This window comes from Anoplopoma fimbria, chromosome 10 (assembly GCF_027596085.1).
Source record: "Anoplopoma fimbria isolate UVic2021 breed Golden Eagle Sablefish chromosome 10, Afim_UVic_2022, whole genome shotgun sequence".
Taxonomy (NCBI): domain Eukaryota; kingdom Metazoa; phylum Chordata; class Actinopteri; order Perciformes; family Anoplopomatidae; genus Anoplopoma; species Anoplopoma fimbria.
Window position 1 is genome coordinate 9,555,814 of NC_072458.1, and position 23,289 is coordinate 9,579,102.

General features: G+C 40.3%; 2 protein-coding genes across 4 annotated transcripts; one reads left to right on the plus strand and one right to left on the minus strand.

The window, feature by feature from the left end:
- The first annotated feature begins 945 nt into the window (after nucleotides 1-945).
- On the plus strand, nucleotides 946-10,250 carry LOC129097223 (transmembrane protein 268). 3 transcript variants are annotated; one of them, XM_054605999.1, is made up of 9 exons: nucleotides 946-1,117; nucleotides 3,473-3,611; nucleotides 4,633-4,727; nucleotides 4,836-4,943; nucleotides 5,615-5,767; nucleotides 5,957-6,067; nucleotides 6,798-6,887; nucleotides 7,190-7,362; nucleotides 7,868-7,990. In XM_054605999.1, exons 1-9 carry the CDS (start codon nucleotides 1,112-1,114, stop codon nucleotides 7,887-7,889), a joined length of 897 nt encoding a protein of 298 aa, XP_054461974.1. In that variant the 5' UTR covers nucleotides 946-1,111; the 3' UTR covers nucleotides 7,890-7,990. The 3 variants fall into 3 exon arrangements, with proteins under 3 accessions (XP_054461974.1, XP_054461973.1, XP_054461972.1); XM_054605998.1 differs by having other exon boundaries at nucleotides 951-1,117; nucleotides 4,638-4,727; nucleotides 7,144-7,362; nucleotides 7,868-10,250; XM_054605997.1 differs by having other exon boundaries at nucleotides 952-1,117; nucleotides 7,144-7,362; nucleotides 7,868-10,249.
- Nucleotides 10,251-14,010: 3,760 nt separating this feature from the next.
- Nucleotides 14,011-22,937, minus strand: prrt1 (proline-rich transmembrane protein 1). The gene is made up of 4 exons (XM_054606625.1): nucleotides 22,919-22,937; nucleotides 19,504-19,841; nucleotides 15,668-15,859; nucleotides 14,011-14,202 (listed from the first exon to the last, which is right to left on the minus strand). Exons 1-4 carry the CDS (start codon nucleotides 22,935-22,937, stop codon nucleotides 14,026-14,028), a joined length of 726 nt encoding a protein of 241 aa, XP_054462600.1. The 3' UTR covers nucleotides 14,011-14,025.
- Between the last annotated feature and the right edge of the window lie 352 nt (nucleotides 22,938-23,289).

Here is a 23,289-nt window from a genome sequence, read left to right on the forward strand (position 1 = left end):
CTCACCAAAATAAAAGAGGAAATAATAAATTATATACAAAATGGATCATAACGATCACATATAATTTCACATAATATATAAAGAATATAAATTATATACACCTTTTTTAATTAGATTTAATTTGTTTTATTGGCTATTTTATATGAATTATGTGTGTATGCTAATTATTGTAGCTTATGCAGCGACTGAATGATGGTTGAATGTTTTTGTTATATCTGAATAAGAAAAACATATTAATCTACATGAATATACACAAACATAGTAAGATACCTTGCAATAAAATTTCACATCTAATATGCCACATACTTTATGTCTATGACATTTTGTTTCCGCTGAGGTGGAAGATCAGGCAAAGATAAATGCTGTCAGCGGGTAAAAATAAACTATGTAACTAGTTTTAGTTGATTTATGCATTAAATGTTCTGGTAGTGTTCTTTGATTACCATCGGAGTATTACGCAAAATACACATACAACTTTTATCCAGATGGGGGCGGAATTTACCCAAAACCTCAAATGACACATTAACCATCCAGTGTTACAGTATAAAGTATTGTACAATGTACATTATTATTATTTGTATTATGCAGTGTGGTATGGGAAGCACAAGTGTATGAATTGGTGTCCCTTGTACTACCCTCATTGATCCACATATATACTTGGACTTAATGAGTTAAAGTGTAACAGTTCCAAAAAGCAGCAACACAACGCCAATGAAAACAAACTGGAAACTCTCCAAAAATGTCAATTAAAGAAAGACTTAAGTCTATTTCACAAAATCACAAGTCCCACCACAAAATAATGTGTGAGTAAGCTTTGTTCATTAGCATCAAACATTTCTAGTGTTGAGCTGAGAACCAGAAACCACATTCCTGCAGTCATGAGGCCCAGCTGATCTGGGTCACATGCTAAGAGAGAGCGAGAGAGAGAGAGAGATAGAGAGAGAGGGGGTGAGAGAGAGAGAAAGAAACTGCTGAGAAACATTTGACAGTTAAAGTAACACGGCCTGTGTGCGCAGGCAGATATACAGTTGTTGCTTTCAAGGGATCTATGTGGACCCAGAAGGGAATACAACCATCACAGCTTTGTTGACATGATGGACTTTCATCTAAGATGCAGGTAAGATATGTTTCATCATGTGAGATATGGACTTTTGGTTTCATTATTGATGATTTCAGGACTTCACAGTCTTAAAGGTAAACTAATCAAATGAAACATGTTGGATAGCCACAGAAAAACACAAGCTTTTTAAATGAACATTTAAAAACTAAGAAATCTGACATGGATTCCCCTTTTTCTATGCCTTTACGTCTAATGAGAGCTTTTAATAACATAGAAATTCAACATTTTGGAGATTAACTATTGTAAACATGGCATCCCTGCTCAACATGCAAATATCTGTTTAACTCAAGAAAATAAAGGATCTTGGTAAATGTTATTTTTTAGCAGGAATTGACCTCTTGATATACACAATTACAAAGTGATTAAGTTCAGCAGGACACACAACAGATAAGGGCGTGAAAACGGACAAGATGTGATTTTAAGATAATGGTGGTTGAGTTTTTACTGATGAGCTCAAAACATCTGCGCTTTTACTGGTGAAATACTGCTGCCTGCTCAACGCTGCCTTCTGCTTCCTTCCTCAACAATATTATTTGGTTGTTTTTTTTCTCCTCTTGAGCAGGTGCAGTGAAAGAAGGCAATGATAAACTGTCCACAGTCAGTGTGACTTTATTTACATGCAATGAAGTGAAAGTGAGTAATAAAGGCCTAGAGGAGGTCTATGTAAAGAGAGGGCTGAGAAAGAGGTAAAGAGGTCTGAGGGTACAGCGTAATATCACAACTGCAGCATTGAGTTTTCACACTTCAGTGCTAAAATGTGGCTCTGTCACAGCCATGCAGGCGAGAGCACACGATGGTAACAGGCCCAGAGAGAGCTGGGTTTGACTGTAAGTAGCATTTATTTAGTTTTATCACAAGAAGTCTGCTATGGAGGTGCAGAGTCACAACTAAAACATACCCTTTATCCTCTATTAACAGACTGAGCTACAATGCCATGATAAAATATGACATTCTGGACATTTTAGTCTAAAGACAGTGCAGATATGGGCAACATTAAAAGGCTTATAAATATGCAAATTCACTTAAATCTTCTCCTCAAAACTGAATTTATTGAATAAGAGGGTAATCGCCTCTTAATGTTCCGCTTCTGCCAGCAGATAACAGCATCACAATGTCACTTGTGTTAAGGCCAGCAGCTGTGAAAGCAGAAGTGATCTTGTTTCCTGCAGGTTTTGAGACTTTCTGACCTTCTTTAAATAAACTCTGGGCATTTTTATCAGAGCTAAAGGCTGTTGTTTACTTGAAAGGCTTTTGAGAAAGAGATGACACTCGCCTGGAATAAATGCCCTGCTTCTTCAGGCGTGACATGTTTAACCTATCAATTCGCAGCAGTTCCCAACCTTTCATCAAATCACATGAGCTCAAGAAAGCTTATGCCTCATCTGTAGGCTACTAATGTTCATAGTTTATATGCATGGGGTATAAACTGGATGATAAATAAGACTTTAATTTATTTAAAAGTGGGTACAGTCCCAATATTTTTCATACTATATAATCCTCATTGCACAGGCTGCTTTTGTCAAGTTTGCTCTGCTAACAGTGAGGCTACTTGTTGGAGTGACAGAAGATGGGTGTTTCAGCCATTTATCCATTAGGCTACTTTAAGCTAATGATTACTACTTCAACTGTTTATCCATTACTTCTAGCTCCCTGTCTCAACTGTTTAACAATTAATTTAAGCAATTGCAACCATTTCAACCTTTATTAATTTCTTTCAGTGAACTATTTGAGCTTAATATCTGTACCTTTGACACTAGCTAACCATTTCAACTGTTAATACTTACCTTTGACACTAGCTGTTAAACTGTTTATTCGTTGTTTTGACACAAGTTAACTATTTGATGTAACTCATGATGTTACAACTTACCGTCTATTGTAAATAGTTGAGATTCCCACATACCCCTTAGCAGTTGCATAGAGGTGTGCCTCTGTTTAGGAATTTATTGAGTTAGGAAACACCTTCAGATAAATAAATGTACCTCTAGACTACTTTATTTGAGATGATCAAATATGCTGCCTCACTAATTTCCTCCTAATTGTTACACAACAGCATGGCTCCTGAATAATCATGTAAGCATCCTGTATCGGTCACAGTGACATGGTTTCATGTTTATTTTAGACAGACAGGCTTTTACACCATAACCTCTGTTGCAGTCCTTTTTTTTGTGACTTTAATATGATTGCTAAGTGATGCATGCTGTCACATGAAACTGCTGGATCCTCTTTTTTTATGACTTGAAATGAAAGATCCATGAAGCAATGATAAAATGTCCTTAAGCCCACTTTCAGATGTAGTTTCCTCTTATAAGGTGAAGTTATTCTCAGATGTCTTGTGCGCGGTTTCTTTTCTAGGACAGAGTTACCTCTAAGATGATGGAGGACAAAGGCGAAGTATGTCATGTGATGGAGGAGTGTCAGGTGGATGTGCAGATCAGACAAAACAAAGCTCAGCCACAGCAGGCCAACATCAACAGACCCAACTGGTCAAATGGTAAACAGCTGCTTCTTTATTTGTTTTATTTGGTGAATTGTGCTGCAAAAAACTTTACTCCAATATTATATTCATGAGATTATCAGGAGGTCTCATCTGGTCAAGTTTACAATTAAATATGTCCTTCAGTATTTAAAGGTACTCTAAGGAAATATCTATATGGGGTTCTATTTGTGCCAAAAATGCTGTTGTTGTCTATAATGCTCTTGTTATAATGCTAATGACGGCACTGTGTTACACAAGGTATTTGACGTTTAACATGGACTGATATCTTGTTATTTCTTTCTTGTGCCGATGCAACACATGCGGCAGTCCACTATTAATGGTAGATGCTTTGCACAAATGGATCCTCATAATATTCATACCTGATTAGCAGGTGCTCTTGGCAGCAGACAGCCTTGACGAGCCTGTACCCAGTCTTAAATAAAAGGCCAACAAACAAACTCATCAATCTAACCTTTTTATCCAAATAGTCATATAAAGAGACTCGATTTATTATTCACTGCATCTTTCTGACTTTTACATTAACCCTGAAAAAAATACTGAAATTGTTTAAAAGAAAAGAAGTGTAGTCACCATAACATCACGCTCACATAGATACCGGGAAACAGACTGGTTAAATGATAGATCTTTTAATTACTCAACATGGAGCCTATTATACTTGTTATATATGGAACATTTGGGATTTAAAGTCAAGTTTTGTAGGTTTGTACAACATTTGTTTGCGCCACATGTTTGTACTGACTGGCCCTCCTTAGGTTAGTGAGGTATGAGGGGTTATTTATATTTGACTGCCCTAATTTTGTGGTTTTGTGGTTTGGGTGTGCCACTTTTGACTGCTGCTATATACTATGTTGCTTCTAATTCTCATTCTATACCTCCATTTTCTTCTATGTTATCTTCTAAAATAAAGTGTTTCAGACAAGTGCAGGATCTTGTCACACTTCTATTTCCAGCATTTAGGTAAAAATAATCCTATAGTATATTACTCTCTCTCTCTCTCTCTCTCTCTTGCTCTAAGGTCAGTGTGTTGTGGCGATGCCAAGCTGTTCAATGCTCAGCCCGAGCTTTGATCTGTCTCTGTGTCGTGCCAAACTTGAGAACGATGGCTTTCAGGTCAGCACACACACACATACAGTATGACCCACCGTGGCACTGCAACATTCAGAAATCTTAGGTTAAATCTGTGTTTAATTGAGGTTGTTAATTTGTGTGATATTTTAGATTCCATTAAGCGACATGGAGGCTCCACTGAAGACAGCTCTGGACGTTCCCTCAGTCAAGAGATACCTAGTTTTCAACTCCGCTCTCTTCCATTTTATAATGGCACCGGTATGTCTTCCAGCTCTCTGTCCAATCCTGTGTAGCTCTAGAAACCACAGGTTGTTTTGCACCACAGCTGGAGCTTTGGGGGGCAATTAGCTTAGCTTAGCATTAAAGCTGGCAGAGAGGGAGAAGAAAAGAGCTTGCATGGCCCTGTCCAAAGATCAAACTATCTGCCTACCAGCACCTCAGAAGCTACTCAATTCACACATCAAATCTTATGTGATTAATCCTTACACATATTTTTAAGTGCTACATAGAATTATATGCTTAAACTATTTCTGGACACACAGAGACAAACAAATGTATAGCTTATTTGTGTACTTTAAACAAATCCAGGCTAGCTGTTTCCGCCTGCTTCAGTCTTTATGCTAAGCTATGCAATGCTAAGCTATGCAATGCTAACCTATGCAATGCTAAGCGGCTTCTACTCTGTAGAAAATGAATCAATCATCAACACCTAGTGATTAACATCTGAGTGTACTTGTCCTGTCACTGAACAACACTGCTAATTCATTAGCTGATGCAATTTCCTGTCTGTTATTTTTGCTTTTACAGTATGTGTGAAACTTTTATGCTGCAGTCTTGGTTCCTTAGATGCAAGCTGCAAGTTCCTGATAGAATATTTTTACTTTTCGTATTTTAGTTAATATTCACAACCTCTCTTCACCCTCCACTAGTTGCTGTATGTGGTGCTGTGGTGCGCCGTGTTCTCCACCCTCCACCTCTATATCACTGTCAGTGACTACTGGGTCCTCTGCCTCTCTGTCAGCCTTGTTTCCATCTTCCTCACCACCGCCATCATCTTCGTCCTCCACTACAGTAACAAGGAGGTAAGGAGCGAGTCTGTTATCATAAAATTAGTTTACAGTTATTCAGACATTGTCATTTGAATTATCTGACATCTGAGTTTGGATTCATCTGAAGAGTGTTTCTTTAAATTCTATTTTTTTTTTTATAAATCGCAACCGTCAAATGTGAAATAAATGATTCTCAAACATCTTTTACTGTTTACGTGTCAGATCAACATGAACGTAGACGTTCGGTTAATCCAGGTGAATGAGAGGTTGGTGAAACACAAGCTGCTGGTTGCCGTGGCTGACTGGGTGCAGTCCTGCACTGGAAACATGAAGGTTGTTCTTTTGAAATAAACTCGACTGTGAGAATGTCAGGTTCCATATGTGCCACACCAGTGACTTTATTAGTCTAAAAGACATTAGAAAGTAAAACATTCAAATCCAATATGCCGTCTTTTATTGATACACAATATTACTACCAAGAAAGGAATCTCTGTCTGTCTGTCTGTCTTTCATTGTGTTCTTTAAATATATCAAAAACTTCTCCTCCGATTTACTTAACACTTGGTGTGTGTGTGTATTGGGGACCCCATGAAGTGCTTTTTACGAATTTGGTTCAATTTGGACTCTGGAACTGTGTGCCCTTGCTTGCAGGACCAACGTGACATAAAATTCATCTTTGACATCTGTCCATAAAGAATCTTAGAAGTAGAAGTAAAGTACTATGTAAAAGTCATAAAATATATACACAGAGTAAAAGCATCTTTTTCAAAAAAGGAATGGAAATATGGAAACATTTGGAGGTCAGTTATAGAAATAAAGAGAGTAATTTTAACACTACAAAGATGGCTCAAACACTATACATGAATTGTACTGAAGTGCATCTCTACTAATCATGTGGGTATAAAGAGCTTCAATGTGATCATTCCAAATGTTAAAACTCGCCAAAAGTTGAGATGTTGGTGGTGATTTAGTTGTCTGGAACGAGGCTAGTACATTAATAATTAAAATTTTGCGTTGGCAGCCACTGATGCTGTTATATTCATCTCTCTGTGTCTCTCTGCAGCTGTACTTTGTGTTCTGGGACATGTCCCGCTGTCTGAGGGCACTGACTGAAACTTTAGAGGAGGGCAGCTTTGTGGAGAATGACACCCAGGTGAGTGAGTCGAGTAGGCCTACATCTGTCCCGCTGTTTGTTCTCCTGCTGCTGTATCGATTTTTTCTTGTGCTCCAATGTTAGTCCTCCCTCAAAATCAATAGAAACACAGTTCTAGCTGCTGTTGAAAAGATATGTATTTCTATATCATCTGGCAACCAGAAGCTTAGCCCTTGAAGGACAGTATCACATTTCATGGCTTCCATTTCTGCAGCGTTGAGGAAGTTTTAAACCATCAATGTCACACTTTCACCAGAACAAACTGAAGAGGAAATTGTCGCATCTCGTTCTTGTGACTGAAGACGCAGCTGTTGACCCCGAGGTCGGAGGGTCAGATGAGGAGCAGGACTCGAGTGAACAGAGGCCCCTGCTCGGACATGAAGATACTGGCTGCAGTAGCTCATCCAGCCAGAGTGAGGGCGCCAAAGTCACCACCAACTACAGCCTCATCCCTGATGCGTCGTTACCTGCTCAGGTAAAGAGACATGATGCTGTGAGAAGACTTTATTCCCACACTGAGGGAATTTATATTAGAGCAGTGGTATTGTCTAATTATAGATACATCAGAAATAGCAATATATTCGCTGCTACACAAATAGAAATTGTAGTGCCTGTAAACTGTTTTTTTTGGCTCGTTTGTACAGGAGCCAGAGTATGTGGAGTTTATATTTAACAAATCAGTTATCAGGTACATGTCTTGTTCATAAAGCAACACAGAATTAGACAGATTTAAACCTTAGTACGTCTTCATTCATACGTTCACTCATGATGTGTCCTGATTTTGTTTATGGAACAAAAGGAAGGAAATAAGGAAATGTCACAACAAAAATACTTATCAAAACTCTACATAGTGCTGCTCCTCTATGTGTGAGTGCCTTAAGTTTCCTTAAGTACCATCACCAACCGTGCCTTTACTCTTTTCATTCTCAGGGTTAAGGCAGGTTACTAAAACTTCTAAGTGTTAATGTACTTGTTTGCAGGCTAAAGCCTACCAGCTTTTGATGACGTACAGCGCAGCTTATGTGAGGCTGCTGGTGTCTGAGAGGCTATCAGGACCGTCACACTATCGCCTACGCCCCCGAAGGAATCACTGCTCCACCGCCCATCTCTGCCTCTGCCAGTACATCAAAAAGAAGATCCTTAGATAACAGAAGCAGAGTCAAACCAGGAACTTTGAACTTGTGGACTACACTCTTTGAAAGACTTTTGCTTTGCCCTTGAACAGACAAACTGACATGTAGGAGCATTTCCTTTGGAGCATTGTGTTGTTTTTACATTACATTACATTACAGTCATTTAGCAGACGCTTTTATCCAAAGCGACTTACAATCAGTAGCTCAAAGCTTATATTACATATCGTTACATATCATTCACCCATTCACACACTGATGACAGGGCTACCATGCAAGGTGCCATCTGCCCATCAGACTCTAACTAACAATCATACAACATCCAGTCCATACCGATGGAAAGCCTTCTTGCCCAAGGACACATCGACCTGGACTGCCGAAGCCGGGTATCAAACCATCGATCCTCTGATTGGAAAACTACCCTGCACTCCACTGCGCCACGGCCTTGTTTTAATCAAGTCAAGGACCTGTTTGGAGCTTCACATTCTTGATTTCTGTCTACAGGCTCCTGTGTTGCTCTGCTCACGCCAGCTCTGTGTTTGCGCCGTTCATTCGGTCCTAACAATCTCTGCACTGTGCCAAACGCTGTCTGATCCACTTGCTGTAAAACAAGATTTGCACTTGTATACATGACAATCATGGCCTTAGTTACTGTTACATTGTTAGCTATTGGGATTTACATAAACAAAATGTATGATAACATGATCAAATACAAAACATGAATATTAAACTAGTGGTTTCATATCTTTTTGGCTTTTGACCTTTTACTAAAAGTGAAATGTCTTTGAGTTGTCAACAGTTTATTGTTTCATCTTAATAACAGTTCAAGGCCCAGGGATGTCCAATTATTATTTAAATTTACAGGAAAAGCGAAAATGGAAATACCACAATGTAAAGATACTCTGTACTTTAAGGTATGAAAAGAAAAAAGAACTGCATCATTATTATATTTTATATTCTTGGCTTTATATTTGTTTACGCAGCTTTTTCATGTTTCAGTTGCTAGATTTAAAGCGACTTTCACCTAATTTATAAATGTAGTTTAATCTGTAACAATGTATCGTATTTCCTGAATGGATCACGTTTTGAGTGTAGAACCTGAATTCGCAAAGTTCAGAGGACAATATTTATTTGAGGTATGTTTTTAATGTAGTATGAATTAACATTAATTAGAAATGCTTAATTAAGTACCTCAAAATTGCACTCAAGAACAGTACTACCCCATATCCACCACTGCAGTTGGAATGAAGGACTTCAAGTATTTCAAGTTGTTGTACTTTTGCTAAAGTTATATTTGTCTGTCTGTCTCCTGTCACCACTGCTTGGAATTTTGACAGAAGCCGACTTCCCTTGATGCAGCTGTGTAATGATGCTTAAAGCGGCTTAGCATGAATCATTGACTTAAGTTTCCTGGATATATCAACTGAAATGTCAGCAACAGAAGTATAATCAGACTGTGTTTGTTTTTTGTGTTCTCACACCTTCACTTTTATGTGTGTAGGTGGATTAGATATCTTTATACATTTGTGTGTGCAGGTTGCTGGGTTTCTCACATATTACCAACGATTACCCATCAGTCCTGGTGCTGTGGCTGAGATGACAGCCCAGCAAGAGAGCTGCAGGATGACACAAACACACACAGCGAGACAGCAAGCGTGGCTGACCCAGGCCCAGGGGGAAGCTGGGATTGTGTGATGGAGGAGAGAGGCGTGCAGCGTGAGGCCAAGTTAAACGATCTCAGAGACGCTGACTGTCCTCAGGAGGCTAAATGGCCATCTGCGATCCTGCACACACAGGCTGGCTTAGCTCCCACCTTTAGTTCCTCCCTCAGACCTCTTTTCCATTGGCCAGATTGTTTGGTTCCATACTTCACCTTTTCACAGATAAGATTTAAATTGACTGTAAGATAAATCAACGTGAAAATGTTTTCAGCTAAAAAGCTCTAAAAACTCACTTTATATAGACTGAATTTCGAACTTCAAGTGAACCCAAACATGACTCCAAATGAATAATAATGCTGCTCCATAACTGCTGGATGTGAATATAGGCAGATGTTCGCTAAGATGTTCACCATATAAACTTAGTAGGTGATGATATGTCAATATTGTGTTCACAACAGGAGCAAAACGCAGGAGAAGAGAGAGAAATAAGGAAATAAAACGACATATTAACTGTTTTTATGGTCCGATTTGAAATGTCAAATTAAGAGTGCAGTTGTTGTAGTATTCTCAAATTTAGGGTTTTGTACTGTATAGCTGCTTAAAGACCTTTTCATCCTTATGTGAGGTAAATGGAGGCGATGCAAGAAAACAAATGCTGAAGGGATGTCATTAGTTTTGCAGGTATTGAATCATCAGCCAAAGTGTTAAATTAAATAAAACATTTGAAATTATGATGTTGCTAAAGGAAATTTCAAACGACCACCAAAGTTATAAATAATTCATTCTGACAGGTACACGAATGACTGTACCACATTTGATGGGAATCCATCAAACAGTTGTTTAGACTAAAGTCAGGTGGTCACTATTTATTAGGATTTATCTTCTGGGGACCATGAATATCTGTACAAAATGTATTGGCAATCCATCCAACAGTTGATGAGATATCAACCTGACAGGTAGGTCCACATCTCTGGCTGCCTGGAGGAGAAGGCATAATAATATGTATGTGGTTGAGATGATGCAAAAAACAACAACAATTGCCACCATAATGTAGGAAAATGAGCAGCTGTAAAACACAATGTGATTGAACAGAAGACAGTGAGAGATACTGTAGTTCCTGTTCTGACAGGGGGAAGAAAAAGAGAGACAGAGAGAGAGAAAACCGGGGCAACTGGCCTATAAATAGCACCTTAGTGATGAGAGGCGAGAGGAAAGGCCACAGAGACACAGAGAGGAGGAAAACAGACCGGAAGAATGAGACACTGCCTACACCAACGTACCGTTCACAACCCAAATTTTTTTTTATTCATTACTCAAACAACTGAAGTCAGAAACAACCAAAGTGTGTGCAACACAGCCATGAACATGTTTATAATAATAAACCCCAAGAGAACCACACGTACACGGGTAATTTTTGGCTCTTTGTAACAAGCAACCCATTGCATTTACAAGCTCAAAAACAAAAAAAATAAATAAGAAAATAAAGGACACATCTCCCAGATGTGTAAGTATACAGCTATGTTGCTGAGCACGGAAGAGTCCCATCAGAAAGCACACAGGGAGATGAAGCCTATCGCTGTATAAACTAACGTTAGATATGCTAGGAGTGACTCTATTCAGTAGACACAAACTCACCGCCAGAGCCCTCTGTACAATAATAATACTTTACAATACTGTGCTTCATTTACTCTTTTATAACTGAAATATCACTAAGTCAATCATATAAAGACAGGGCCTGCATTTATCAAACGGCTAAAAGTCAAAGAGTGTAAAAACCCTTAATTTTACTCCTACTAAATAACTTAAACAGTTTGATATTTTGGGAATTACGCTTCTTTCATCTTTCTCAATAACAATACTATGTATATGAAGCAACAGCCAGAAGGTAGTTAGCTTAGCTTAGCAATAGGGGTAACAGCTAGCCCGGCTTTATCCAAAAGTAATACTATCTGCTAACTAGCACCAATAAAGCTCATTGAAAAACATTTGTTATAGCTCTAATTTTTTTAATACGTGCGAAGACTGAAGTGTAAAAACAAGGGGAAAGAGCCAGGCAAGCTGTATCCTCCTTTTTAGTCTTGATGCTTAGCTAAGTTAGGCAAACTCTCTCCTGGCTGTATCTTCATATTTAGCACACAGACATGAGAGTGCTATCAATCTTCTCATCCAACTCGCTGCAAGGCAGCAAATAAGCATATTTCCCGTTAAGTAGAAGTACCGCATCAATCAAAACAATTTTATCAAATTTCAAATGCTCAAATTTTAACCAGTTAAATTTATTGGTTATCACACACCTCCTGAGAAACTTCTGTCTGATTGTTCTAACCATTATTGTTCATCACGAAAAATCTGTTATCTAAAGCAGTTGTGATAATTCAGTATTTGATAAGTAACATGTTTAAGTGAGAAAACTGATCACTGAGTACAATACATTTAAGGGTTTCTTTTAAAAATGTGTCTTGAAAAAAAAGTTTTTAGAAGTTTGATAAATACGTGCCCAGATGTACTTAATATTATACATGAGTGATAATCAAATGCAATGCAGTTGCCAATAATAATAACAATAATAATAATATATAAACAACAGAATTAACTGTAGTTATACTGTCTCTCTTTGTGTTCATTATTAACAAACATCATTTTTTTATATCTCTGTATAATTCTTTAAAAATAGCATCATCATAGGTACCAACAGAGGAGAGAGGGGGGGTTGGGAGCAGAAGGGCAATATTAATAGGTCCAATAACTCATCTGGATAGGAGAAAGACAAAACGACAGAGGAAATAGACCAGGGGAAAGATTTCATAGAGCGGAAAGTGCTACAATACAGAATAGGCATTAACATTTTCTCTCTCTCATATTGGACACATTCATTTTCGGTTCCTCCCATAAACCTCATGTAATAGTTAATACAGTAACGTTGGCTTACAGCTCTGTTGGCTCTTATAAACAACAGCACACCTGCTGCTACATTAAGGAGACCATACTCATATGAAATGAACCCTGACTCATTGTGTTACAACAGTGAAACAACGTCATAGGAGCTCACAGCCACACATCTAACCTCGATATTTAAGACAAATGGAAACAAACTGAGGATGACATGCAGGGCTATGCTGCCTCATAAATCTAACGTTGTACTAAAGGTTCACACACAGTGTCTGAAAGATTAAACAGCTAAGAGATGTGCAACACAAAATAGGCCAATACGCTTCTAAAATACTTACGAAAACAAATTTTGCAAACCTAAGATTCAAACACTATATAATTATTATCTAAATTGTCTCCTTTTCTTGTTTTAACAGTAACTTGTTTGAGAAAAAAAATAACCGTACCACACACTTGTAGATATTTTAGGAAATATTCCCACCAACAGCTGGGAGACAAGCTATTATTGCACTAGACGCCCCATTAGCTTAAATTTATATTCATCATGCACTATAAGAACTACGAATGTAAGCAGCTGCATCTTCTCGTGTGGTTACTACAAAGTGCATCATCATCAGATTTCAAAGCCAATTTCAAAAGTGCCTGATAGCTGCAACAAACGATATACTGTAAATTATAGCAGACCAAGTCAATGCGTGGGTAGATATTGAATTAATTCATAAATAACAGATCTTAAATTAATCAACGAACATATAATTCATAAATTATGTATCATCTCATCCAGCTAAATGTCTATGCAAAGTGTACGAACAACCCATCTCAAATAAATACTCAGTCTCCATTTGGTGTGTTAAATGAGTATTGATCACCGCCTCTCACACTTTCAATCAGTTTGACAGTCTCTATCAATAATACTACTACTCTGTAAATCAACTCTCCCTCAACATGGCAATGTTATTTTTTTTAAAGAAAAAAACATGTTTACCGTAGTTTTATTTTACTTGTAAGACTAAAATGTGCATTTAAAAATCCTAAAAAAAACAACTTTGTGGGCCCATTTAGTAGATTTAGTTGTTGGAATATTTAACACGGTGACCTATGAATTAATCAGCGTCAAATACATTTTTAATACAAGGAGCTTAGCTTGCCTCGCGCAGCTCAAATCTGAGTGTAAATATTAAATGTCGCTGTGCTAACAGGAATACTGGGCGTCATTTGACAGCTGGTTGTATTTGGCATTTGATCATCAGCTGTGATTGGTTTGTTTTTGGTCGTTGTGTTGTGTGTTTGATGGCAGCGGGGTTAGGTCAGAGCTGTGTGTGTGTGTGTGTGTGTGTGTGTGTGTGCTGTACACAGTAGGGACAGCAATGCAGTAGCAGTTTCTCAGTGCTCCTACTTCCTCCAAACGCGCGAGAGTAGTTAGCTGGCTAATATATGCCATGATTTTCCCATCTGCAGTTACGGCTCCCAGTCGTCGTCGTGGTGCTGCGAGGCGATGATGACCACCACGGTGAGGATGGTGCACAGCACAATAGAGGCGATGCCAACAGCCAGGCTGATGAAGGAGAAGTTGCGCGCCTCGCGGGAGGCTATCTCCGCAGTCACCATGTCCCCTCTGGCTATGGCCGTGCGCACCTACATGATGCAGGGAGGGAAGGGGATGGGTGAGATGGAGAGAGGAGAAATTAGAAAAACTGTTATGTAACAAGAAGATGCATGAGTGGGAGCAGGAGAGAGTCTGAAACACCGCGAACGGATCGATTTCACTGCAGCATCGCCTGAATGTGCAGAAAGAGGCCACTCCACCATAACAACATATACAGCTCAGACCAGTAGGCCCATGCCTTGTCAGCTCAACTTAACTCAGAGCCAGCTGAGCAGGCCCAGAGGAAAAAATCCATTCTATCCCGTTGCACTGACAATGGTGCCGTTACGTAATGTGGTCTGCTGTGTACATGTTTGGTCAGGGCGGTCTGCCATTACAGAGGCAAACAACAGGCCTCATGGAGGTACCAGAGCCACAGCCTTGGCATTTCTCACATCACACTCAACATTAGGTGGAGGTGCACTGGCGGTGGTGCACTGACCCAAGATCTATTGTCTTTAAATGTGTTATGTTAATTTTTGGGGTTGGCAGTTTCCTTCTGCTGTTTCCTGATTCTGCATTATTCAAAAGTATCGAAAACATCAGGGCGTCAGAATCTGCTGGGCGTGGCCGGAGAATTTGGCTGAATTTAACTTTCAAATCCAAGCAGACATTACAAGCTAATTTTGACACACGGTGATTTTGTTGAAAAATCACATGTATTAACTTCATTAAGTGCACAAAAAAACAAACATTTAAAGGGTAGTTCCTCTGTCATAGTCTAACTATCATGCTCACACGCTCAAAGTGTCTAGCAGGTATAATGTTTACGATGTTCTCCATCTAAGCTTAGCATGTTAGCATGCTCACGTTTGCTTGTTACCACGAAACACAAAGTACAGCTGAGGCTCATGGGAGGGTTTTTAGTCTTGTGTATATTTGGAAATTATTAAGTATTGGGACGAAATTAAATTTCAAAGCCGCTATATGAAAATTCAAGGAATCTCCAAAGTTATTGGAAATTCATCCTGAAGGGGGACATGATTGTGTAAACCAAAGTTGTTGAAACATTTCACTCAAAAATAGAAATGTCAACCTACTTGTGGCGCTAGAGGAAAAGTCAGGGGGTCACCAAAGTCAGTAGGTGACCCCCCCCCCATCTAAAATGTAGATGAAATATTTGAGTAAGGACCAAAGTGATGAATGGCATCGCCATCCCTGGAGCCATGTTGCTAGCATGGCTAAAAAACACGTCTCCCATTTTTGAGGTTATTCCAAAAAAAAAAAAAAAAAAATCTTAATGGGGCAAAATACGTGTGATTTATCTGACTGTTCTACATACTATAAAACATTTTTTTTAACCACAGTGTCATCCTAAAAGGCAAGTACATTTCACACTTCAAAATAAAATGAAGGGTAAGAGCCTCAAGGAGCATTTACATAAGTGTCGCTGGTAAAGGCGACATTATGGAAATAAAACTCAATGATCAAAAGATATGATGAAGTGGCATTTACCTGCACTGCTTTGATGATCGCAATGATGCCTGTTGGCCAGAAGCAGCAGACGGTGGTGAGCACGGCGATGGGCAGGTAGTCGTGTGGCGGTCGACGGTCCATCAAGGTGATGCTGGGTGGCATTTGCATGGGATGAATCTGGCCCGGGGGGATCCCTGGGTGGCCTCCACCGGCCGGCATGTAGGGTTGTCCCTGAACAGAGAGAGAGAGAGCGGAAAAGACAGTGAGTAAGTACGAGTGCTTTTCTAAAACAGTAAAGCAGCTTACAAAGCACTTTCCACTCCAAAAGACACAGGAACAAGGTGACACAGTCAAGAGGAGGACAGCTGCATGAGCATAGTCCCTGTTGCATGCATGAAAGAGTCGTTCATGCTGGAGCTTTATCAGCAGCATAGCCGGAAGTGTATATAAACCTCTTATTAACTTGTAGGAACTAGCCTGCAAGATGGTACAGTGTTGATTTTGCTCTTGATAGCATTTTTACCCACCCTCATGTAGTCCTGTCCACAAGAAGGTATGCAATATAAAGTATACTGCTAGGGATTTTATTTATTTTTATTTGGTGTGGTGAGACTTTCGGTGGTTTGACTTTCGGTGGTTTGATGATTCACAATCACATTCTGGGGCCTAAGTTTCACCACTCTCAGTTTAGCTTAGGGGGAGGTGTGAACGGTTTTATCTACTGTGTAAACATGTGCAGCTATATTTAAAGAAATAGTGTCCAATAGTGAAGAAAGTAAAGGTACAAAGGCATCTATTAAAGATCTTGAGCAGTGGTTCACAACCTGTATTTGAACCAAAGCAGTGCCTACTCACATCAACTCGTCTCAGGTTGCATGCTTCTATGAACTCAATCAAATTTTTCATTGTTGTTTTGGGAATTTGATTCCGTTAATAGAAAGCCAGCAGCAGAGAGTGATAGGAAATGTGAGAAGAGATATAGATTGCCATGCAACAAAGGACTCGAATTGAGTATTTTGCGGCTTGTGGTTGCCACTTTAATCCTGATCCCACCAATGCAAGGTTTGAATTACAGGGGGATCGTAACCTTGTTATACAATTTTAGACACCCATTAAGTACACCATATAATTTCTTAACCTTGATCTCAGTTGAACATCTTGTCTGCGTGCCTCTTTCGCATCATTGCACTGGCTGACGTCCTCTTTAAAGTCTATGCCAGTTTGCGTTGCACAAGTCAATGTAAAACCTTGTAGGTTAATGTAAAATAGCAGTTTTGCTGTAGTATAGCCTACTTTGTAGGAGACCCCTGACTACAAAAACTGTTGTGTGGTATGTCCACCATGAGCTGGTGTGATGGAATTGATTTATTATCATCTACAGCAGGGGTCTCAAACTCGCGGCCCGCGGGCCAATTGCGGCCGGCTAGACGATATTTTGTGGCCCCCACCTTAATATGAAAGTTTAATGTTAGTGCGGCCCGCGAGTTTTATATGAATGGCACTTTACAGTGTTGTGTGCGGAGCTGAACGAACCTACCAATCACGGTGGGGTATATGGCTCTCGGGGGCGGGACATCGACCGGGCTTGATGCAAGCAGAGAAACATTCTCAATGAGTGACAGTGACAGCAGCGTTGCCATGGAGAGTTACAGCAGCGTTGCCATGGAGAGTTCTCTTCCGTGCCTGGCTGGCTGCCGCGTTTCTATGAGGCAAACGCGGACATTCGTCCCAGCGCGCTGCGTTCACAACACCTCCAAAAGAAAGTTTTTTAAGTTGCTGCCCAGCGGGACATTATACGTATATATGTCTCTCTCTGACAAAATAAATCAAAGTGATGCGTACGCGGCGAGATAAAAGAAAAGTAAGAAAATAATGTAGCCTAATGTGGTCTGCAGTCACATACCGACACCTGTCCGTCGGCAATAACAGTCCCCGATAAAGCAGAAGAGCTGCTGAGTTTGTGTCCAATGCACCCGCACAGCCAAGGATATATTTCAGGAGCTGTGCGAACAGACTGGTGGGCATTACCACGGATGGAGCCCCGTCTATGACCGACTGGTAGCGCTGGTTCAAAGAAAGTTAGAGGAAAATGCAGATCCAGCAGTCGTTCTGCACTGCATCGTACACCAACAGGCACTGTGCAGCATGTCATGTCTGTTGTCCTGAGATGTATCAGTTACATCAGGTCCAGGAGTTTACAGCACCGCCAGTTCAGGGCCTTTTTACAACATATGGTGATGTACTTTACTTTAGTAAAAGTACATCATTTAGTAGTGTCCTGAAGAGATTTTTTGACTTAAGAGCAGAAGTGAAGAAATTCATGGAAGATGACAGAATGGATGTTCCTGAACCCGATGATCCAGGGTGGGTTATGGACCTTGCATTCCTAGTGGACTTAACACAGGAGCTGAACATCCTTAACCTGAAGCTCCAGGGCCCTGGTCAGCTTATCACTGCAGCTTATGAAAATGTGAAAGCCTTCTCCGCTAAACTGAAATTGTGGAAAACTCAGCTTTCTGTAAAATATCTCAGCCATTTCACAACATGCAGGTCTCTCGTGGAGGAGGGCACAGCCTTCAGTGGTGGTGAATATGCCTGTGCTAGTGAAAACCTTCTGCAGGAGTTTGATCAGCGTTTTGCTGACTTCAAGGCACGCTGTGACACTTTCCAGCTGTTTGCTGACCCCTTCTCAGCTGATGTGGAGAGTGTCCCAAGTATGTTGCAAATGGAACTTATTGACTTGCAGTGCAACAGTGATCTAAAAGCTAAATTCAGAGAGGCACAGGGAAAAGCAGACATGACTGGACAATTCATGAGAGAATTACTTCCATCCTTCCCTGAGCTGTCAAAAATGTTCAGTCGGGTAATGTGCCTTTTTGGAAGCACGTATCTGTGTGAAAAACTTTTCTTGACTATGAACTTTAATAAATGCAAGTACTTAGTGATGCCCATGTTGAAGCTGTACTCAGAGTTTCTACTGTAACCTTGATCAGGGCAAATGTTGCTCAGCTGTGTGAGCAGAAGCGCTGCCAGGTCTCAGTGGCAAGAAATAGAATAAAGCACAAATGTATAGAATAAAGCACAAATGTATTCAGGGATTGTATGTGTTGGTTCAGTGCAATGTTTCAATAAGTTATTAAAAACATGGAAATAAAAAAGTAAATTTTCAAAAAAACGCATTGCGCTTTCTTGTAGTGCTTGAACGTTGAAGTGGCCCTCCTATGAGACGACAATACCAGCAGTGGCCCCAAGCCAAATTGAGTTTGAGACCCCTGCTTTATGCTTTTTCACTTGTCTGTATGTAATAATAATCCTCACAAAATAAGTCAATAAAAACCACATGAAATAATGAAAATTAACATTTAACCCAAATATGTCAAATACCATATCAAGAACAGCAACATGTTAACTCTAGCAAATGTATAGTTTAGAAGAGACAAAACAGTGTTTCATGTAACCAGGGGTTTGTATTGTTTCTCTTTTTTTCTAATAATTTCCAATGTAGTTTCCTGGAAAGCATTATGTCATTTTGTACTAATCATAGGGGTAAAAAAAGACAAAACACTGTTTAATCTAATAGGTAACACTGATGATTTTCCATCAAGGAAATTCCTAAAGCAATTAACACTTACTACAACCTGAGCTCAACCAACTGAGATGACCAAACAATATCTGGAATTTACCAATAATTAGTCCCAAATTACAAAAAAACTTCCTAGTAAATTATTAGGAAACTATGAACATGTAAGAGGAAGTGTTGAGGATGGAAAACATAATTATTATCATTGATATGAGGAGGAATGAAATGCTAAGTATAATGACACAGACTGGTGTAATTCTGCTGTTGAAAAGCACTTTAAGCGTCTCTGACTCACCGATGCCATGGGGTAGACAGGTACATAAGCGGTGCAGGGCTGCAGCTGAAGCGGGTAGCCCGCGTGGAGGTATCCTACAGGGGCGTGAGGCATGGTGCCTCCGGGGCCCTGGGTCTGGACCGTGTAGCCCTGCGGGGCCCCCTGTGGACCCAGCGGGCCGCAGTGGAACTGGGTTTCTTGGAGGTATCCGTCTGAGCCCGGAGGAGGAGGCGGAGGAGGGTAGTTAGGCTGGTTGCCTGGTGCTGGCTGCATGTTGGGGTGCTGGGGTACGTTTGGGTCTTGCGGGCCAGAGAGGTACGGAGGAGGCTGCATGGTCTGACGGCCAGAGTCATCGAGACCTGTGAGATGAAGAAGAAGAAGAAGAAGAAGAAGAAGAAGAAGAAGAAGAAGAAGAAGAAGAAGAAGAAGAAGAAGGAGGAGGAAAGAAGGTAGGAGAGGAATTACAAATAGAAAAAGCAGAGGAAGAACAATAAGAGAAACAGGTGTAGTGAGCGCATGTTATCTAACTCAAGCACCGTTAGACGTCTGTTCGCATGTTGAATGTAATATGTCTTATCTCACTGTTGAGGAGGGGGAGAAACAATTACACAGACCACAGCACCTCAGCAAGACTTCAAAGAGAATCCACCAAGACAGAAATCCTGTGTAGTCTGTGTGCTAATGATGACAGTGATTGACATTTTCACCTCCAGAGAAGAAAAGGCCTTTCTTTTCCCCGTCTCCCTTCAAAAACAATGTTTATTAGCAGTTAGAGATGTGGCATTTCTGAGGGGGGAAAACTTAATTTGATGGTTAGTCAATCCATCAGAAGCATCCTTCTGCTTTTGAACATCCCATGCTCACACGTCTGCTCCCTTTGTGTTTGTTTAACATTGAAAATGACTGATGGGGCGTCGTGTTTTCGCAGCAGGGAAGTGGCCGAGGGTACGGTAATCCAGTTTGATGGGGACATGAGGAGGGAGGGAGGAGGAGAAGATGGAGACAGACGGATGTGAGGGTGGAGAAGTGAGGATTCGGTGGTACGAAGGAAGGAGAGCAGGAGGCAGTCGGAGAGCAGAGCAGCTGAGTGATGAGGGATGACGACTTGTGCTTGGGGGACCGGCTTTACATAACAGTCCCCGACTCTGTCACAAGCAGGAAGTGGACCAGAAACAGACAAGGGGGGGAAAGGAGCGAGCACGAGGGAAGGGACACCTTTAAAAGGGCACGACATGACGAGCAGCTTGGCGAACACGAGAAACGAAACACACGTTGGTGTTTCTCCATTTAAAGGCTTCTGAATCCAGTTTGTCAAGATAGGATGAAACAGAAGAAAGAAACTAGGAAGTGGTGGATTTTCTGTTTAACAATATATGACATGAGAGAGTAAAATGTCTGAAAAATTGGCTTTAAACAATACTTGTCATAAGCAACCAGCAGGTGATGCGGCAGGTATTTCCAGTAGAAAAAAAGGACCAAATTCACAAAAGAGGCAAACTGTATGTGTGGGCTACCACTTAGCTGCCAGAATTGAAATGGATAGATGGATGGAGGCCATTAGTATTCACAATCAAATATCAAGTGTAATTTTTCAAAGTAGAATGATTCATTTATAAGTTTATGATTGATAACGGCATTGTTATTTACAATTGTACTGGTAGTTCGGTTAGCTATGCCCCCTTTGTCTACCTTGTGGTCCCAACCGGATGGGGGCTACTTAAGAGTAGTGAGTGAGGAGTCAGCAGTCAATCAATGGCAGTATCAAACAGGCAAAAGAAGGTGTTTTGAGAAAGTGTCAGTCACTGAAACCACAGGAGGTTCCTTGAGCACGCAGCCATGAGCACCCAAAAATGTTATGCAGTTTGGCGCAGCGGTGTGCAAGATTAGCTTCGGACAGACACAGAGATACACACCCACAAGCTCACATATGCACACACACACAACTTAACTCACTATTTCCCGGGGGAGATAATAACTATGAACAGACTTTTCTCACAGGAGACATTATGACTCGAAGCAGCAGGAACAGCACACAATGTTTCTAATAACATGAATGGTTGTTGAGTCAGCTTGCGCAATACTGAGTATACTGGGACCTAAAAGTAATGAAGCCCTATCAATATTATTACGTAGGCTTAGACCTGATCGAGACAATTGTATTCATACAGAACAAATTTGTATAAAAAGTCCATCCATTAGAGACATTTTGTTGATTGTAAGTTACTGGTATCATTTTTTGGGGTATATTTAATATTTCCCCCAAAAATTTGAAATTTGAAATTCCCTTTTCTTGTGACAAAATGATAATACTCCCGCCTGTATTTTCCCATTTAGGACAGTAAGAATAAACACTTAAGGTTTTGATCTGTTATTGCAGGTGTAAATTAACCCGTAGGTTAGATGGAAGCAGCAGGGGGAACCATGACAACTGAGAGAACATTATTTAAAATATATAATACTGAGCTTAACTGAATTTTAAATGGACCAAAATCAGTCCTTAGACATCTGCAAGTTATCATATCCCTACAGTATTTGAATTGGAAAACAGTGTTCTGCATCCTCATAAATTACTTTTAATAGCATCAATAATGGATACATGCTTGATTAACGAGGCAGGTGACAACAGGCAGGTGTTCGTCCCAAACTGCAGTCTCCTGTACAGTCTGCCCTTTACAGTACCAATGGCAACTTTATGCGTCTCATTGTGACCTTTATTCTTGTATTCTTTACTGTAAAGCTGCTGTTTGAGCTCCATCATCAGTTGGCGCTTTAACGTCCTACAACAAGGGACGAGAAAACTGGAATGACGAGACAAAAATTGCCTCTTTTAGTGCACCACCACACGTTTAGGATTATTATTAATTAAGGCTGTTAAACACGCGCAAGCGGAGGTGTGCACGCGCAGAGGACACCCACACGGATGCCCATAGTGATGCGAGATGTAGCCGACGTAGGCCTTTCTCTAGTGATGACAATGAGACACAGGGGAATAGAAAAATATCAAGAAGACCTATAATAAATATGTAAGGTCGCCTGCTATGTAAACATCATGAAAAGTAATTTAGTTTGAAACAATAAATAAACAAAATAACCTAAATATACAATCACATAAAGTCTGAAAATGTCACTTTAAACTCTATTGAACACCATAGAGTAAAAAAAAGAGGCCCTGTGGTGCCTTTTCGTCCCCAGGCTGCACCCACACAGCGGTGCAGCATCCTATAGAAACAGCGCTGTGCACATAAACAGCGGATAGATATATTGACAACGGGGGAGCTGGGGGGGGGGCTCACATCAGCCCGATATGTTCTCGAATCAAACAATGCGATGTGAATTTAAAAAAAAGCACCGAATCTATGGTATTAAGAAATGGCTCAATTAGGCTGCCAATTAGGCTACAAAATACATCATATTTTACACAATTAAAACAGCTCACCGTGTTTTTCCGACGACATGCCTTCCGATCTTCTGTCCTCCCTCCTGTGATGTATTTTTACTCCAAGCTGATGCTGAGAAAAAAAAAAATCTCCTCCTTTTCGTGCGCGATGATGCAGACTTTTAGTCCGAACAACCCATCCTCAAGATGTCTTCATCTTAAAATAAAACACCCACGGGTTTTATTATAATAGTAACTTCTCTCTTCCGGCGCACAGTGCTCCGTGTCCCTCCTCTCCTCTTTCTCTGTGCGCCTGGCTGGTCGTCTAAATAGGTTTCTCCGATAACGCGTCGCCGTACATTGAATTAATCAGACACAAAGCTATCGTTGTCTTAAAGTGACAGCCCGGACTGGCGGAACCGCACACGCAC

Bases quoted from the DNA above. Each gene is read 5' to 3' on its own strand.
- LOC129097223 (XM_054605997.1), top strand. The intron at 6,068-6,797 runs GTTGTTCTTTTG...GTCTCTCTGCAG, and splicing joins CCTGCACTGGAAACATGAAG to CTGTACTTTGTGTTCTGGGA. The intron at 6,888-7,143 runs GTGAGTGAGTCG...CACTTTCACCAG, and splicing joins TTGTGGAGAATGACACCCAG to AACAAACTGAAGAGGAAATT.
- prrt1 (XM_054606625.1), bottom strand. The intron at 15,860-19,503 runs GTGAGTCAGAGA...CTCTCTGTTCAG, and splicing joins CTGTCTACCCCATGGCATCG to GGACAACCCTACATGCCGGC. The intron at 14,203-15,667 runs GTAAATGCCACT...TGCATCATGTAG, and splicing joins CGATCATCAAAGCAGTGCAG to GTGCGCACGGCCATAGCCAG.